Source organism: Idiotropiscis lumnitzeri, chromosome 11 (assembly GCF_059441095.1).
Source record: "Idiotropiscis lumnitzeri isolate Australia: NSW breed Sydney's pygmy pipehorse chromosome 11, RoL_Ilum_1.0, whole genome shotgun sequence".
Taxonomy (NCBI): Eukaryota; Metazoa; Chordata; class Actinopteri; order Syngnathiformes; family Syngnathidae; genus Idiotropiscis; species Idiotropiscis lumnitzeri.
This window is the reverse complement of record NC_142401.1, coordinates 3,573,288-3,584,939: the sequence shown is the minus strand read 5'-3', so window position 1 is coordinate 3,584,939 and position 11,652 is coordinate 3,573,288. Positions and strand designations below refer to the sequence as shown.

At 46.1% G+C, this 11,652-nt stretch overlaps 1 protein-coding gene across 1 annotated transcript; it reads right to left on the bottom strand.

The window, feature by feature from the left end:
- Positions 1-866: 866 nt before the first annotated feature.
- On the bottom strand, positions 867-2,003 carry id1 (inhibitor of DNA binding 1, HLH protein). Its single transcript, XM_088309401.1, has 2 exons — positions 1,538-2,003; positions 867-1,435 (listed from the first exon to the last, which is right to left on the bottom strand). The coding sequence occupies exons 1-2, from the start codon at positions 1,898-1,900 to the stop codon at positions 1,400-1,402; spliced, it is 399 nt and encodes a 132-aa protein (XP_088165527.1). The 5' UTR covers positions 1,901-2,003; the 3' UTR covers positions 867-1,399.
- Between the last annotated feature and the right edge of the window lie 9,649 nt (positions 2,004-11,652).

Here is an 11,652-nt window from a genome sequence, read left to right as displayed (position 1 = left end):
CGAAAGAACAAATTCTGAGCATTTTTTTCGCCCACAAAAATCAAAATTGATGAGATACTGCATATCGTTCGAATTCGGGCACTTTTTAGGGGTACTCGCATTGTAGTCAAGAGCAGTGGACCTGCCACTAAGACAAGCCGGCCATCTAGTGATGATTGGTGAAATTACTATTTCAAACTCAAGTCAACCACTACATTTTTCGAGTTCAGAACCAGTGGATTTGCATATTGGCTTTTTTTAAACTCTCATTTTCCTTGAAAAGTATTTAAAAAAATTGTTTTTCCCCATTTAATTTTTTTTCATGAATGAAGGGGCCACCAAAGAGTTTTGTCACCAAATGGGCATCCATAAATTCAGTTTGCAGCCTAATTCCCTTTTTTGATTTGATTGATTTACATTAAAGACCTACAAATGTGTTTCCGCACTAATATTGGATGTAATTAAGATTTTTCAAAGTATTGAACAAATCACAAACTATTTTATGTAAGAGACACTTATCAAGCAAAGTTAGTTTCCTTTTTGAAGCGTATCAAGTGAAACATCCTCATGTAAGGTGACAGCTCCTAATGAGCCACATAGACCCAAATGAAGTCTTTAGCTAGCCCGGGACCTTTATGTTGACCACCAAGCTTTTGGCTTTATGTTACCAAATGTAACACTCACCGGCTTGACTTCACAGCTTCTCATGAGCGTGACAGCAGACTTTTACACCGACTAGCGCATTCCATCTGAGATTTTGCTCCAATAAGGCCCATCACAGTGTCATAATAAACAAGTGTTAGTTTTCACACATGGATAAGAAATCAGTGGTCGAAACCTCTAATGTGTGTGTAGAAGAAGCAAAAACACACGCGCAGACCGACCAGTTAAAAAATAATTGTCTTGTTTTAATAAAAAAAACAGCAATAAAATGTACATTGTAAGAAAACAATATGTTCACACATAATGTGGCATTGTAATATACAATACAGTTTGTTGCTCAGCAATCTGAGAATAAAAAAAAAAATACAAAATTTGTGGAATGATTTCTCTTTTTTTTTGTTCAGATAGTTTGCACACTATACAAGAATGTAACAGAAGCTTTGTAGAACATGCAACCGGTTCTGCTGGTTGCGCTGGACTCGTCCGGTCTTGGTCCCAGTGGCCAGCCCAGTCTTCTGTGGAGCCCACCCGCCGATTCTTCTCTCTCTTTCTCTCTCTCTCAGCGACCCTCTTGATGAATCGGGAGCCTCGGGTGACTTCTAGCTTTGACGCCCTCTCCAACTCGAGAACGTCCACGCAACGCTTCTAGCATTTTTTTTTGTTTTTCTGGGAGTGGGAACCGTCCCCCAACTGCACTACCAGTTCAAGGGGCACCTTTGGGCAGCCTTGTTGAAGCTCAAGATGCTCCGTGGAGCTCTTAGCGGCACATGATTCTGTCATCCGAGCAGCCATTCTGCAAAAAAAAAAAGGAGACAAAGACGATGATTAGGACACCGTGAGCACAAACGAGACGCGATGACGCCAAATAAATGACAAGTTTGGAGATCTTAATCACCTCGACGGCGATGCTGGCGAGCTCCGCGTTGAGCGCGGTCAGCGGCGTGCGCGGCTGCACGCCCCCGGCCTGGTGGCGGCTCCTCTCCGGCTCGTCCAGCTCCACCTGCAGATCCCAGATGTAGTCGATGACGTGCTGCAGGATCTCCACCTTGCTCGCCTTCTTGTTGGTGGGCAGGGTAGGTACGAGCTCCTTGAGTTTGCTGTAGCAGCTGTTCATGTCCTGCAGGAACACGCTCATCTGCTCATCCAGCAGCGGGATCTTGCACTTGGAGATGGCCAGACTCTGCTCGGATAAGCAGCGCACCATGTCCTCGCCGCCGACTTTGCTCTTCAGGGCGCAAGTAGATCCAACGACCTTCATGGTGGGTAGAAGTTTGCAGCTCGTACGTCCCAAAAACCAGAAAAGAGTCTCCTTCGGAGATTGCAGCGAAGTAATGTTGACAATTCACAACGTCCACATGGAGAGGTTTCCTGTTTTATATAGCGAGAGCGCTGGGAGGGGGCGCGGCCTCGCCGGAGCTCAGCCAATTGCGTGTCAGCTTTAGTACCAACGCGCTTGCGTCTCGTCCAATCGGCGAGCTCGCCTGGTTATCGGGATTTCCAATCTGTTTGAGGGATGGCGTTACAAATGGAAACAAATGTGTGTCTTTTATGGCTAATATGTGGGAATCCAGCTGTCCGTTGCGAGGCTTGGGGACTCTGCAGGTGGACATTGCCTGGGGGACAATCGCTGGGGGGGGGCGGTGCTGCGGTGGGAGAATGAATGAATGAATGAATGCGTCGCGTTAATTAGGTTGCCACACATTTGGCCATTGTTGAAGGCGCTGCAGATGTGCACCGCTGTAGTCAGAGCCGCTCCATGCCCGCCCCCACGCAGCCCGAAGCAAAATTTCACCGAGGGACTTCTGCCAGTCATACTGATTTAATAAATTGTTATTAAATTTGGCAATCAGAGATGCAAGTAAAGTTTTGTAGATTTTTTTCCCACCGATTCTGGATATGCCCTCTCACATTAGGTTATCATAATAATAACATAATAACCTTAATGTAATATGTAATATTATTTTATAATATTTAAGGGTTAGGTTCAGCAACAGGTGGGTTTGCTTTTGCTGAACGTCGTAGTTTCAATCATGAAAATATCTCACAAACCTGTTGTGCTAGATAATAAAACTTCGAGATAAGCCTGAGAAATACTTGCAGGGACACGTCAAGCCACCAGTGTTGTCGTTTGATTGAACTTTTTTATTCATGTTGAATTTTCCAATGGGGCTTAATGGGCGTAATAAATTAAAAATACAAGAGTGAACTCGAGTTAATATCAATATTACAAGTGATAAAGCAGTAAATGGGATACAGGTCCTGGATGGTACTTTGGTCGACTAAACGTAACAAAAATATTCCATTTAGGTTGTTATTTTGGTTTAAAACTGCCACAACAATGCGCAAAATCAATTTGTAGTGGAACAACCAAAATATTTTGATAAACAAAATAACTCAAAATGACAATAAACACTAAAAGGTTAATACTGATTTAAATGAACTTATTCATAATAAAAAATTGACTTCATTCACGTTTGAAATTGACGTTAAAAGCTCCAAAATCAAAGTGCCACTTTAATACTTTGGAAAGTGACTCGTTCCACCCGGCTAGGAACGGCTCGAGCTCAAAGATGTCTTTCTGCTCGCTTGTTCTCTTCTTTCCCAACCTTTTCCGCATTGACAAGACGAGCAGTGTTGCTGCTGTGGCGCTAACTTTTCGCAGATTCCTTCACATGTTTCTGCAGTGTGTGTCGAGCCTCACATTCACATGCTCCCCCTCCCCCTCCCTCCTCCTCCTCCTCCTCCTCCTCCTCCTCCTCGATTGTCCAAACAAGCCCGCGCAGCGCGCAGACTGGCAGGCGCCAGCGCGGTGACGTCACCCATTCATTGGAGCCTTGACGCCTGTCAGCCTGGCGCCGCTCGGGCGGTCTCCATGGAGACGTCAAACAAGAGAACTCGCACCGCCTCGCTCCGCCATTCACCTGCAGCCCGAGAACAAACCAGCTCCGGAGCTTTGTCGTTCATTTATCACCTCGGAGCGGCCAGATGAGATTACCGCTCCGCGCACCTGCGAGGGCGCCGCTAGACTCGCGCGAGCCCGGGAGGAGGAGGAGGAGGAGGAGGAGGAGGAGGAGGAGGCAAAGGAAGGATCTGAATTCGCATTTTAACACACATCACTTGCATTCTTTCACATGATCACTTTCACGTTTGCCCCCCCCCCTTGTCTTTTGCCCATCATCTTTAATAAATTCACAGTTTGTACATTTAATTTGTCAAACATTTTAAAAACTTGAGACGTGAGCCACTACACATTTTTTAGTATGTTTGGGAAAAGAAAACAATGGCCATAAAATTCTCCTAAATTATCTCAAATGAGGTCTATTCACTCTCGTGAATTATCTGAAAAATCTCCTTACTTACAGCGACAAACAATTTGTACTTTGTCACTTTCCATCACTGTATTAATTGTTTTATTTTTGTGATTTATTTACAGTTCTTTGTGCATGATTGTGAAACCATAAAATGTTTAAGCGCATTATCATATTATTAGATTTATGCAACCAATTCATGGATGACTTGCATTTTGACATCCCAAAAGGCAATAAAAGGTTAAAACCTAAACAAAACATCGAACTAGTCTGAGGTTTCCTCCAATGAGCCCTGACCTAAACCCCATTGAACATCTGTAGAATTAGCAGAAACATTTTGTCGCATTCCAATGCATTCCAAACCAGCCGGTGCAGTTTTCTTTCATTTCTCACAAGAATTGCGCCAAAATACCTGTCAACAGGTGCACCAGTTTCCCTGAGAGTAGCAGAAATTAAAGCTTGTGCAACAAAATATTTCACGAAGGCCCATTTTTTTTAGCAGCGAATAAATCTGCAATAATAATATCACATGCAATCAAGTTCCATCTTTTATTTTCCCCCTCTTAGGCCAGATATTATATCTAAGTCTATGTCCTTCATCAACAGTGTCTAAATCTGACTTGTATAAACACTAGCAATATCTAAAAAAACTTTTATAAATCATCCTCATTTCAGGCTAATAGCTAATAAAAGCGCCATGACTCATTGTTTTCTTTTTAACCAATCTCCTTACCCCAAGGCTTTTTTTTTCTTCCTTCTGTTTCAGTAACCTGTAAAAACTTTTCTCCCCAACTTTCTTTGTCCCCCCCCCCCCTACCCTTGCCCTCTGTCCCAGGTCGCAGCTGACAGGGCGGTGGGGGGGGGCAGAACAATGGGAGTGCGATGCAGGGATTGTGGGAGAGAATCTAGGCTGGAGCCACAGTGTCTGGAGCACCCCTCCACTCCCCTCATCCAGCTTTTGTTCAGCTGCAAAAGCTATCAGCACTTCCTACTGACACCAACAATAACTCCACACAGCTGGGCCCTTTTTAGCCTGTTTACAGCACATCAAGGCGAGAGGAGACAGAAGGAAGAGGCAGAGGAGGCCAAAGAAAAGTGAAGCATATTAGCTCCAGAATGGCAGTGCCCGCTGGCGGCGGCGGTGGCTCCCGTCCCGCCTTCATTGCCCACACGGGAGTCATTTCCCAGTGGACCCGTTAGATGTTTGCCCCGGTACCGCTATTTTATGTTTGCTGACAGGCTACCGTTTGTGGCGGTCTGTCGCGACATCCTGCGGCTATCAAACGGCAGAAAGGCTTTTTAAGAACATTGTAGATCTTGGTGACTTTTTTTTGTTTTATTTTGTTGGAGACATTGTTCCTCTCGGTTGAAGGGAAGCATATTCAATAACACGCCCTCTTTATCACTTGTGCGAGTCAAGCACATTAGAGGAAGTATCCGGGAAAAGTTGATGCAGGAATTCCTTCAGAGGAAATGGGACATTCCAGCACACTTTTGCTGCTGTTTTTATTACTGTTGGGACAATACGTCGCGGTCTTACTACTTCCTGAAACATGAAAGTGGCTGAAGTCACAAGAAAGGCGACAGGGAATCAATCTTTTTTTTTGTTGTTGTTTCTTGGACAGTTTCAGAAACGCTGTTGGAAATCAATTTGGAGGCTAATAGTGAACAATTATAAAAAAAAAAGAAGCTACAAACGGTTTATTGCCACTAACAGTTGGAGTTTACTATAAAAACGAAACAAATCTCAAATTATGCCAACTAATCATACAACTTTGCCTTTAGCATACCTGCTAGCTTAATGCTAACACACAATGCAAAACGCCGCCGTATCTATCTATCTCTGAGTCGCAGATCAAAGTAAGTGTGTTCATTCAAGTGAATTCAAGTCACAAATGCACTTTAGAAGTTTTTGAACGTTCTAGCTTTATTTAAGACAAAGTTGTGAACTTTGAGATGCTGTACAATGCACTACACTTACTGAATCTGAAAGTTTTTGGACTGTTGCATCGTGCCTGTATTTGATTTATGGATGTTTATTATAGTTTTGTTGAGTTTTCACTACACAAAATTTGCTGTGATGTTTTATTTCCCAAATATTCCACATTAGAAATAGACAACAAAAAACAACTAAAACTAATATTAAAACAAATAAAACCCAAACTGAAATGAAGTATTTTTGAAAATGCTAAAACTAATGAACGCTAACAAACCTGCTCTGACAATGCACTAAAACTAAAAAACTAAAATAAAATAAGCACACACTCACACAAATGCACGCACACGCGCGCACACACACACACAGGCCGCTTCCTTGCAGCTGTGCGATCAGTTTCCAGTCCCCAGTCAGGCTCTTCCTGTTTGCTTGATAATGATCACACCTGTGTGCAGGTGAGTAGCGAGACTCTTTCGTGATACCAGGAAGCCGTTCGTGTGCGTGTGGCGTCAAGTGCAACCGCTTTGTCACATCTCAGCCTCAGCTGAACGATGACGGACACGCCGCGACGGCGACGTTCCACCCTGGACAGGAAGTCCACTGTGAGATTTTGTTTTGTCGTGTGTCAGCTGCTGCGCGGACGCACCCCTCCCGGATTCCTGGAGATGCTGGTGCTGCTGTGGTGTGGCTTGGCACCTCCCTCTGTAATGACTGAGGGCCAGTGGTTGGGAGTCACTTCCTGTGGGAGTTCTAGTTCTGAGATGTGTCATCAGCAGCGCAGACTGGCTGGAGCCGACTGTTGACCGGTTTCTTTTTTTCCCTGACTGGGTGCCACTGTGCAGGTTCGACTATCAGCATGTTATCCTTGAAGGCCCACAGGTGTCCTCTGGGCTGCGTCCTCGGCTCCACCACGACAGTTTGGTCTCTCCCTAATGTGTGTGTGTGTGTGTGACCCAAATCGTACCCCTCCTTAAACCCCGGTGGCCATCTCTCACTGCCTGGTTCCCACACACACTATCAAAGCCCTTTAATGGCTTCTAATTAGCTCCCCATCTGCTGGTGACAGCGCACTGGTGGCATGCTAAAGCACCCATTGAGAGCACGGACATTGTACTCTGGAATACTTTCCACTCCAGTGGCAATTGCCTGGAGAGAGAGCTTTAGTCGGGGGTGCGAGCGCTGGGGTGGGGGTGGAGGGGGGGGTGTTCAACTCGAGTTTGGTGGGGCGGTGTGAGATGGAGGGGATGCTTGCGAGTGTTTTCTACGGTCACGGCTTGGGAGGAGGGGGGGGGGGGTTAAACACAATGGGAGACAGTGTTACGGCTTGTTGCGAATTTAATAACGCCCGAGTCCCTCTTCCGTCGGCCGGGCTTCCCCCCTATCCCCCCCCCCGTCCTAGCCCACCAGCAACTTTTTTTTTTTCCTCCTCCCTCCCCTTCTCGATTCTTCCAGCAAAACGTTTTGCCGGTGACATCACACATAGTGGCCGGGCGGGTGCAGTTCCACTGACTTTGCAATGAGGTCACAGTAAAACTGACAACACAACCCAATGAGCGTCGCCATTGTCCGGAGCAGCCCAGCGGTTATGCGCCGAACAATAGGTGCACCTCTATAGAAACTGTAAGTGTAGCCTAATGAGGCCTCTCCATGAGCAGAAGGCTGCTTATGTTTGAATGCTTGCCGCTTGTCAGATCCTGTGAGGCCTTCTCTCCGCCAGGACTCCAACAGAGTCCAGGTCTTCTGCTAGCAGAAGGGGGACCAGCTGTTCCCAGCTGGTCGCCAGAAGATGCCCATGGGGGGACAGGCCTGATTGCTGCTGGCCAGCTGCCCCCTCCATTTAGCGCCTCCTTAGTACTGTAAGCTGGTGAAGACCAAACGAATAAGAGTTTTACGTGACTTGATCTGAAGATTATAAAACTCATGATCATATTGCGCAATCACAGGCATTAATACCCAGACAGACAAAATATTATATTGAGCAACCAAGGTCATACAAGAACGCAACATGAACGACATGACCAAGGTTATAATCGTGATCAAAAACTAACTAAAATTGAAAATATAAAACATTTGGGTAATTTTACGTTCATAAAAAAATTGATAACAGTAACTATTAACTATAGCGAAAGTGTCAATTAATATCATACATGAGTTCTAAATTCTAAATGAACTCAGTTTGGTATTGGTGCATGTCCATATAAAAAAAGGAAAGTGAAACGGTCATTTCTTTTTTTTTCCCATCTTGCTTTCGATATATTTAATAAAAAACTAAAACTAATACTAAAACTGTTCAAAACTCAAACTCAATTAAAAAAAAAAAAACTAAAGTCAAGCCGAGTACATGAAACCAGTCTGGCGTGCAAAAAAAAAAAAAAAAGTTATCGAGGGCTTTTAGGGGACTGAACCACAGCGGGAAGGTCAAAGGTCAGGAAGTAATGACTCTGAAGCGCCGAGGGCTCTGCGTGTATCTTAACTTGACGCCATGTTCTGTGTATTTATTTTACTTAATGGTTCAGCATTCATGAGAGTTTGCGTGAGATTCCATGGCGACTGACAAGCGAGAGCCATCCATTGACGCGTCACCTGACCTCCCGCTTGATCTGCCGCTCAAACAAACGCTCGCATCCCCGCAGCTGCACAGAGGCGTCCAGTGAGCACGGCCAGGGGACACGGCAGCCCGAGTCCAAAGACGGAGCTCGGACGGTGGCAGCTGGGGAGCTGACAAAGCCTCATTCAGAGGTTCCCGGGCCTGGGGACAATGGCTGGGCCGGGCTGAGCCCTCTCCTCCACTCTTCCACCCAAAGATTAATACTTCAGATGGGCTTCCCGGTGGCAGGCCGGGCTAAAAGGAGAGCCCTCCTGTTTGTCACTGGGCATTGTGCAAGTCGCCTGAGAACCAACCTCTTGGATGGGCTTGACAAATGAGAGCCGCCATTGACAGTGAACAGATTGGGCCTGACACTTTTGTTTTGATTGTGGGAGCGGCTCTAATCAAGTTATTTGGACCTCGGGGAGGTTTTTGTTGGGCTCTTGACATTTAAGTCTCGGTGCGCCGGCGCTCAGGTTTCCGCTCTTGTTTGTTGTTTCTCTTCGTCGAATGTGTATAGAGGGAGTAACAACGAGGGCGAGTTGATTTCCCCGGGTGTGGGAATCTGCTTATCCATTCATGTTCCCTCCAGAAAGGAAACCAGGAGCGACAGGTGTCGCTTCGTGTATTCTTGTCACTGTCTATAGGACAACACTTGGCGGGCTTTGTAATGCTTTGCCGTCCCTTGAGCACCTCACCTGAATAATGCGGCAAAGTAGTGAAGCAACCGGAGACGAGACACCGCCCCCCCCCCCTCCCGCCGTTGCTGTTTCCACCTCGCTCCGTGACTGTGTTGCAGGTGTTTAGCCCTGAGCAAGTCGGCAGTTCAGGTTAAACTGCAGGAACGCTGCCCCGCCTTCGCACTGGGAACCCAAAGTGGCTGCAGAATACACAGCGCCACACCTGCACACCTGCTCCCGATGCCCGCTCTTTTGCCGCTAGGATCGCTTGATTTCACAAGAAGCACCGCAGGATCTCGCCCAGAGGATCCAGCGCATCCAGTCAGGATTTGATATGTTCAGGCGCGCTCGTCATTGAGAAAAATAAAAAATAAAATCAATCAATACATCATCACTCTTGCAAATGAACAAGATTCTGAGATTTTGTTCACACTTGATTGATTTTCCATGTACAGTTGATGCTATGCGCGAGACTTGAAGCCATCTGCCATGTCTACGCCAGCGCTGGTGTTATTATGACCACCCGGGAATTCTCACGATAAAGGAATGTGGCCCCCAGTCAACATGCATCGACCCCCAGCAAACTCTCTTTCTTTCAACACTCCCATGGCTTCATCCAGTGCGTCCCCGTCACCTTCTCGTCCACCCCAACAGGAGCGTGGTCTCGTGGTTCCCACGTAAGCGACACGCATCCAGGGCCCGCGTCCAGAAATCTGCTTGTGTGAAGCTCCTATAGCAGCAGAAGGTGCCCTACTTTCAAACTTCATTCTTCTCCCGGGAACTGTGTTGATTAAAGGAAAACCAGTGGTGTGTGTGTGTGTGTGTGTGTGTGTGTGTGAGCATCTAGGTTATATTTATGTCACCAACTGTGAGTGCATGTGAGGGGAGGGCAGGCGGATTATAAAGAGGAAGTAAATGGGAAGTACACACTTGGTGACAAAACGTGAGGCATTCCTTTGCGGCCCCTCCCTGCTCCCTCCATCCCGCCGCTCAGTGGCAGGGCCCTGGGAAAATCAAACAGGTGGTTTAGGCCTGGCAGGAAAGCTGGCCGGGCTCGGGGTGGGCAGGCCTACAGCCTGCCGGGGGCTATCAAAAGCTCTTAGGCGCAGCTTTAGGCCGGCACTCTGAATGGCCCCGGGCTTCATTATCATGTGAATTCTGGGAACAGCCCTGGGCCCCCAGTAACACCAGTGAGCTGCCCATATGGCGTTCGCTTGGCAACTGGGGAGACCCGGCAACCCCCCTCAACCCCCCCCCTGCACTTTCTCCCACCCTCTTTGCAGTTTTACTCCTCCATTCCAGCACTCTTGATATCAAAGGAGGACAAGGAGGCAGAAAACGGACTCAGCCTTCAGTTGAGGGGGGGGTGGCAGACCACACAGAGGACCACCGGACGGTCCTTAGGGACCCCGGATAACACATTTACCCTCCGGGGCACTGTGGCGAGCTTGGATGTGGATGGGTTTAACCATTCAATCAGTATTAAAGACACATTCCAAAGCTCTCAATTCAGCATCAGCGCGCCCAAAGCTTGAATAGATAAAGACGTCAGCACCCTCTTCACTTCACTGGGGAACTTCTCATCGACTACTTACGACCACCCCATATTCTATTTATCGCTCGTTATATTCATACGTTCGCGCTCAGCCATACCAGGAACTGAGAGGGTCCGACAGGTGGCTTTGTATCTGTGCTCTATTCTTGGGGATACAGCCACTACTCCAATTTTAAATTCTTGTCGACGAAAAGGCAGATCGAAACTGTCACATCCTCTCATCATTACATCTGCTTGAGTTCTTTCTATCTACCTAGCTATCTATCTAGCTAGCTAGCTAACTATCTAGCTAGCTATCTAGCTAGCTATCAAACCCTCCTAGCGTTAGCGTAGCGCTAGCTAGCTTGTATGACAGATAGTTTTAAAGCTTTACAGAAAGCAAAAAAAAAAAAAAACACCCTGGGTTATCTGTAGCTCTAATATTGGATCTTCTTAAGTTGTGCAAGTGCTCATAGGTGGCCATGGGTGGTATCATTACATTTTATTCTTTATCTGTTTATTATGAATGAGAGAGCAAGAGAGAGAGAGAGTGGAAAAAAAACTTCTCTTGATGTTGAACCATCTGTCAGCTGCAAGGTGCATCTCAGTAGACTTGCTAATAAAAGTTGTCAAGGACCATGCCCTGGTTGTTGAAAATAACTTTATCGGCACACATAAAGTCACAGATTTGCCACTAAGTTGTGAACAAAATACAGTACTGCAAAGAATTAAACAAGTTTGACATGAAGGAATATACTGTTAACTAGTTAGAAAGTGAAACGGATGCAATATTAGCATAAAAAAACACAGAGGTGGGCTCAGTAAAATGTGAGTAAAAGTTCATATTTTGGATATAAATAAAATTAATTTTCTCTCATAGGTCTTCTTTTTTATCATGAATGGTCTATAAAGTTTGAGTCTAGGGATGGATTTGGCCTGTATAAAATTGTTCCCGTCTTGCACCT

Excerpts from the sequence above, each read along its gene's own strand:
- id1 (XM_088309401.1), bottom strand. The coding sequence starts at position 1,900 with ATGAAGGTCGTTGGATCTACTTGCGCCCTGAAGAGCAAAGTCGGCGGC. Across the intron at positions 1,436-1,537 it reads TCGCCAGCATCGCCGTCGAG|AATGGCTGCTCGGATGACAG; the intron begins GTGATTAAGATC and ends TTTTTTTTGCAG.